This window comes from Quercus robur, chromosome 11 (assembly GCF_932294415.1).
Source record: "Quercus robur chromosome 11, dhQueRobu3.1, whole genome shotgun sequence".
Lineage (NCBI taxonomy): Eukaryota > Viridiplantae > Streptophyta > Magnoliopsida > Fagales > Fagaceae > Quercus > Quercus robur.
The window spans coordinates 3,181,792-3,187,791 of record NC_065544.1 but is presented as its reverse complement, the minus strand read 5'-3'; the positions used below and the strand labels follow the sequence as shown (position 1 = coordinate 3,187,791).

General features: G+C 33.3%; 1 protein-coding gene across 4 annotated transcripts in view; it reads left to right on the top strand.

Annotated features, from left to right (window-relative positions):
- Positions 1-611: 611 nt before the first annotated feature.
- The window catches only part of LOC126705707 (uncharacterized), a 48,194-nt gene continuing 42,805 nt past the window's right edge, over positions 612-6,000 (top strand). For 2 of the 4 annotated variants that reach the window (XM_050404865.1, XM_050404866.1), the window contains exons 1-8: positions 618-908; positions 1,488-1,550; positions 1,722-1,811; positions 1,910-1,969; positions 3,467-3,547; positions 3,635-3,668; positions 3,826-3,869; positions 4,694-4,753. In XM_050404865.1, coding sequence (XP_050260822.1) covers positions 795-908; positions 1,488-1,550; positions 1,722-1,811; positions 1,910-1,969; positions 3,467-3,547; positions 3,635-3,668; positions 3,826-3,869; positions 4,694-4,753 — 546 coding nt within the window. In that variant the 5' untranslated portion in view covers positions 618-794. Of the gene's footprint in view, positions 909-1,487; positions 1,551-1,721; positions 1,812-1,909; positions 1,970-3,466; positions 3,548-3,634; positions 3,669-3,825; positions 3,870-4,693; positions 4,754-6,000 lie in introns of all 4 variants that reach the window. The other 2 variants (XM_050404867.1, XM_050404864.1) reach the window with 2 other exon arrangements.

Here is a 6,000-nt window from a genome sequence, read left to right as displayed (position 1 = left end):
CCTTGGGGTAAGCCCTCCCTTCCTGTTTGATCCACTCTCTCAAAAATATATTGATTTAGGGCTGGTTGAACCGTGCAAATCTCACTGTTCTAAGTGAGCTTGGGTTGTTTGATATTTGAGTCCTTACAAATTGAGTATATATATATATATATATATATTTTGGTTAAAGATGATTGTACCCCTTTATTTGTCTGTAAATATTAAGGGAGAGAAAAAAGGTAAACCTTTGAGTCCTTATCAATCTTATTAATATTAACATATAAATAAATTCTTAATATGCCATCTTTTTAGGGAAGATTGAAATCTAAAGCTTCAATTATGTCTCTAGCCAAAATTTTTTTTTTAAGAGATAGTCACGTGATTATTAAAGTAAATTTTTTTTAATAGATATATTAACATCAGTATTTTATCTCACAAATATTTTTATTATTTTTAATTTTAAAACTTTTTTTTTCAATAATTAAGATTAAAAATTGTTTTTTTTTTTTTTTAACTCTCAGTCATCTATATCAAACAAAGAGGACAAGGACAAAGTAAGCATCATGTCCAAGAAAAAAAAATTAATAAATACCCACAAAAGTGGCCCAGGACAAACGACAGGTGGGTCCCCCTCAACACTTCTTCTCTACTCTCTGTCTCTCTCTTTTCCTTCCTTCCTTCCTTCCTCTCTTTGTGACACACAAATTGAAGTCTCACTTTTAATTCATACACGCATGCCATTTCTTTGCCATCCAAAGAGATGGGTAGAGAAAGCATTGAAGAAGGAGAGCTATCAACTCCTCTAGTTGCCAAAGATGAACACCGTCAAGTATATGGCAGTGGTACTAGTAGTGGTGACCATGTTTGTGCCAACACTTCTGGTTGTGATGATGGTGGTGAGAGTCAGAGTGGATCTTCCTCAGCCAAAGGTGTGGTTGTGGTTAGCACTTTGGTTGCTTTCATGTTTGTGTCATCGTACTTTAGTTTAGCATAGAGTGGTCCACACGCTCTCTAGTCCACATGGTCCATGGTCTACAAATATTTTGATGTGTTTATGATGAGTACGAAATTCTATGATATCTAACTAGATACATTTGAAATGGAGAAAAACTATTGTAACTCAAATCATTGGAATAGATTACCAAAAAAAAAAACAAATCATTGGAATTATTAATGCTTGAAGAATTATTAATTTCTGTATCTTCACTTCAGTTTTTTTTTTTTTTTTTTTGGAGAATCAATCCTCACTTCAGTATGAAGTGTCACAATGTTTTCTATGCTGCTAGAGCTAGCCTACTAGGCCATGATAGAAAATATATTAGTTGAATCACCAAATTTTTGTGGGGATTTTACATACAAATGCATCTAAATGATAGAGGTGTAGATTTGACAGGCTGTCTTTTGTAACATTGGAGAGAATAACATAATAAGACAATAATGGGATGGGTATAATTGATAAGTGATATGCTGACTACTGAACTGAAAATGATGTATAATTGATTTTGTAGGTGAGATACTCATCACTTGCTCAGACTGGAATCATGGATGACCTGGGTCTTGCAGTGGCAGAGGTGGGTGTAAAACTATAGAGTGCTCCATTGTTAGAGCTTTCTTAATGAAGTGAAGTGCATCAAATTGCTTTATGCAATGTCCACTTTGTTGCATTTTTTGGTTATTTCTCATTTGCTTGCCTTACGCAATTTTGTATACGAGATTCTAAACATCTTTTGGTTATAATGCAGTACTCACTTTTTGGTTCAACATTGACAATTGGAGCAATGATCGGTGCAATAGTGAGTGGCAAAATAGCAGATTGCATAGGTAGAAGAGGTGTAAGTACTTCACCCTAGAATTATCACTAGTTGTTTTGTTAAGGTTCAAACTCCACAGATCACCAGTTTTTCAATTTGTCGGTCGTTTTGCAAGGCAGACAATGGACTTTTCAGATATATTCTGCCTGGCAGGGTGGCTTGCCATAGCGTTCTCAAAGGTTTTGAATCCTATCTCTTTGTTTTTTGCAGTTTTAAACATCCATGTTGATGTTACATAATAACCTCTAACATTACCTGAAAAGATGTTTATATTAGGAATTTAAAAATAATTGTGGCGCATCATAATTACTCACTTTGTAGTTGCTCTTACAAAAAAGTGAATTTAGACGATCATAAGTGATCAGAAACAACTCGGTCCCAAAATTGTTTTAAGAATCAATCTGTAGTGAGTAAATATATTATCATAGCTTCACTTCCTAATGTCAAATATTTGGTGCTTGTTGAAAGGGTACTTGGTGGCTTGACCTTGGGAGATTGTTGGTAGGTATTGGGATGGGACTCATTTCCTATGTGGTAAGTAGTTGGATTGCGATTCTAATGGATAATCTTTCATGTGAACAATAAAATTAATTGTATTCCCGATGGCAATTAGGTGCCTATATATATATATATATAGTGGAAGTAACACCTAAGAATCTTCGAGGGTTTACAACTGTTCATCAGGTAAGTCAAAAGTCTCATCAATATGGAAATCGTATTAAGTAGTTGCCTTTTCACCTACTAACTGCCAGTCATACAGTTGATGATTTGTTGTGGGGGTATCATTAACATATCTAATTGGAGCTTTTGTGAACTGGCAAACTTTGGCTCTAATTGGTAAGTTTCTCTGCTCTTGTCCTGTACTCTTGTCATTTGAATGTAGTTTAATAACAAGGCTTCTATTTTTCTTAATTCAGGAACTATCCCATGTCTTGTACAACTTCTTGGTCTATTCTTCATTCCAGAGTCTCCAAGATGGCTAGTGAGTTATTCAAAATTATATTAGAAGACATTTTTTGGAAGGATTTGGGGAGATACCACTTTGGGGAGGCTCCAATTGAGGAGTTAATATAACTTATTGCCTTACCAGGACACCACTTAACTCAAAAGCTTAAGCCAATGGGTCTAGGGTGAATTATGTTATATATAATATCTCACTCTTGTCATTATTATCCAATGTGGGACTTCACTGCTTGTAACTAACCACACCACTCACACATGGCTATTCCAACTATAGGCGCTCTCTAGATAATGCATTTGAAAAATGCAAAAAAAAAAAAAAGTTAAAGTTTTGCTAATAGTTTCCTTCCATTATTCTTTTTAGTACATGTGATTTGACAAACATTTCTACATGCTATAAAGTGGCAAAGCTAATTCAAGCATTGACTCATGCTCATATGATGATTTTTTTTTTTTTTTTTTTTTTTTTTAAGGCAAAAATTGGTTGAAAGAAAGAGTGTGAATCTGCTCTATAGCACCTTAGGGGGCAGAGTGATGATATCTCTCAAGAAGCTTTTGAGATTAGAGTAACTTTTGGACTTTTGGTGTCAATGAGAAAATAACTTTTTGTTTCCATTTTAACTAGAAAAATTACATCCTTCAACATAGTCTTGAATTTTTTTTCCAAAAATTTTGCTTAGAAACAAGTATTGACATGGTTTTGAATCATTTTACAGGAGTACACAAAAACCCTTCAACGGCTTTCTAAAGCTAGTATTCTTGATTTATTCCAATGGAAATATGCTCATTCACTCATTGTAAGCTTTTCTATTATTATCTTTGTAGCACGTTTCCTTGTTTGGACAGGTTTGATCTTTTTTGTGGCTAACACAAAAATAGGTTAGGTTGGAATTAGCCTGATGGTACTACAACAATTCGGTGAGTCAATGGAATTGCATTTTATGCAAGTGCTATATTCATATCAGCTGGTAAAAAATGATTTCTTTTTTTATTTTTATTTTTTTTCCCTTATTTAATGCTACCTATAATTAACAAGTAATGGAAGTTGAATAATGGAATACTTTGTCAATGACAGGGTTTTCGAGTAGTATTGGGACCATAGCAATGGTCATTGTTCAGGTTCTTCACTCTCTTTGTGTAATTCCAACATATGCTTCTGCTTGATTCTTTTTAAGTGATTTCGATGATTTTGTACAAATTCCAATGATGACATTGGGGGTAATTTTGATGAATAGATCTAGACGACAGCCACTTCCATTGGTAAGAAGGTTGAGAAATTTCTATTGTGTAAGTTATTTGAATTCCACTATCTTCATAGGTTCCTGCAGCAGGAACATGCTTAGGTTGCTTGCTTGTGGGATTGTCATTCTTCTTGCAAGTCTTTTCTAGATAAAAATTTATTTCTGTTGAAATCTAGTTTCATCAGTTTATTGGATATTTCTTAAAAGAATAAAGCTTCAATTATGTAGGATCTTCAATTATGGACCGAGACCATGCCAATTTTAGCACTTGCTATTGTACTTGTATTGCAATTATCCCAAAGAAATTGTTTTGTTCTTAAAATACAACCAAAGGAAGAACTGCTTAAAAAAATGTTATTTTTGCTTTTATCTCTAACTTTTGTCATTTTATCCATGGTCTTCAAATAAGTTGAGTGTGGAAGCCAAGTTTAAAGCTCATTAAACAGAAGCCATTTACTACCATTACCTTTGGTTGTTTTTAACCAGTTAGTAGCAATCTGGAAATCCTTTTTGCTGCTTTGAAAGCATGAGTATTTGCAGAATGTATTGCATAAAGTTGTGCATTTTTATGATATGATTTTAGTCATCTATTACTGCTCTTAATCTATATTCATTGTGCAATTGGCTACTGTTGGTTTGAACCAAATTCTTAGTGTTTAAAGGTTGGTTAAGTTAAATTTATCTGTTTGGTTTGGCAATCAGGTGTACACAGGATCTTTCTCATTTGGCATGGGAGGAATTCCTTGGGTTATAATGTCAGAGGTAGATTTACCTTATCAGACTTGAAACACCATCTTTTATTTTCAAATAATGGCCATGAAGGCCTATGGTTGACTGAATGGAATAGTTTCCGTCTTAGATATTTCCCATAAACACAAAGGGCTCAGCAGGTAGCCTTGTGAGTTGTGACATTGGTTAGTTGGTTAGGTTCTTGGATTATATCATATGCTTTTAACTTTCTAATGGATTGGAGCCAGCAGGTACCAAACTAGTCTTATCTCTTCATAGAGTTCTATTGGGTACAAACAACAATATGATCACTTTAGTTTTAAATTTATGTTTACTTTTTATCAGGAACTTTCTTCATATTCTCAAGTATGTGGCTTAACTGTTTTGTTCGTAGCAAAGTTGGCACCTAAGACCAAGGGGCGAACACTTGAAGAAATTCAAGCATTATTGAATCCATTTTCAGCAAAGGATGAATATCCTATTCCTGTATGATGGTACCTATCCGTGTTTGAATAAGCAAAATAATTTTCAAAACATTGACACCATAAAATTGTGGCACTGAGTGTTAGAGACTAATTGGTGGTGACTATTTGTCACATGAAGCAAGGTTCTTAACCATCATAGAATTATTTAGCATTTATTTTCTATAACTGTTATGGGATTGATAACCATTGCTTGAATATTTATCTTTAACCCATTAATCCTCCTTTTTTTAAAATCTATTTTCTTAGTCTTTAGTGCTTTTTTTTCCCCTTCTTTTTCTATTTTCCTCCTATTGTCTTAACCTTGACTGAAACTCTCTTTCATCCTTTTCTTTATTTTCTTTATAGTTTTTCCTTTTTAGGTTTAACCTAAATCATTCTCTTATTGTTGGCATTAGCTTCAAATTAAACCACGTTGTTTTAGATTTGGTGAGGATGATCTGGTTGAGTTTAGGGGTAATTGGGTGATTTAAACTAATTTTGATTTTCTTATGTTATTATTATTTTTTTTTCCAGAATATATCTTCTTACACTCATTTACATATACTATTTAAAACAAAAAACGAGAATAAAATGCTCACATTTAAAAACTAGAAAATATGAAACAGCAGAAATAAAAAAGCGGGTGTGATAGTATCATTGCTTTTATGCATCACTTTGTTTGTAGTTCTTGTATTATGAGTTATGAATTGTGTTTTTGTGTGTTTGAATCAACATAAAAGCAGTTTGTTATTCATAGAAGACAAGTTATGGCTTTAGGTTGTTAGTTTTGTGGTGAGTTTAGGTCATATGTATGGA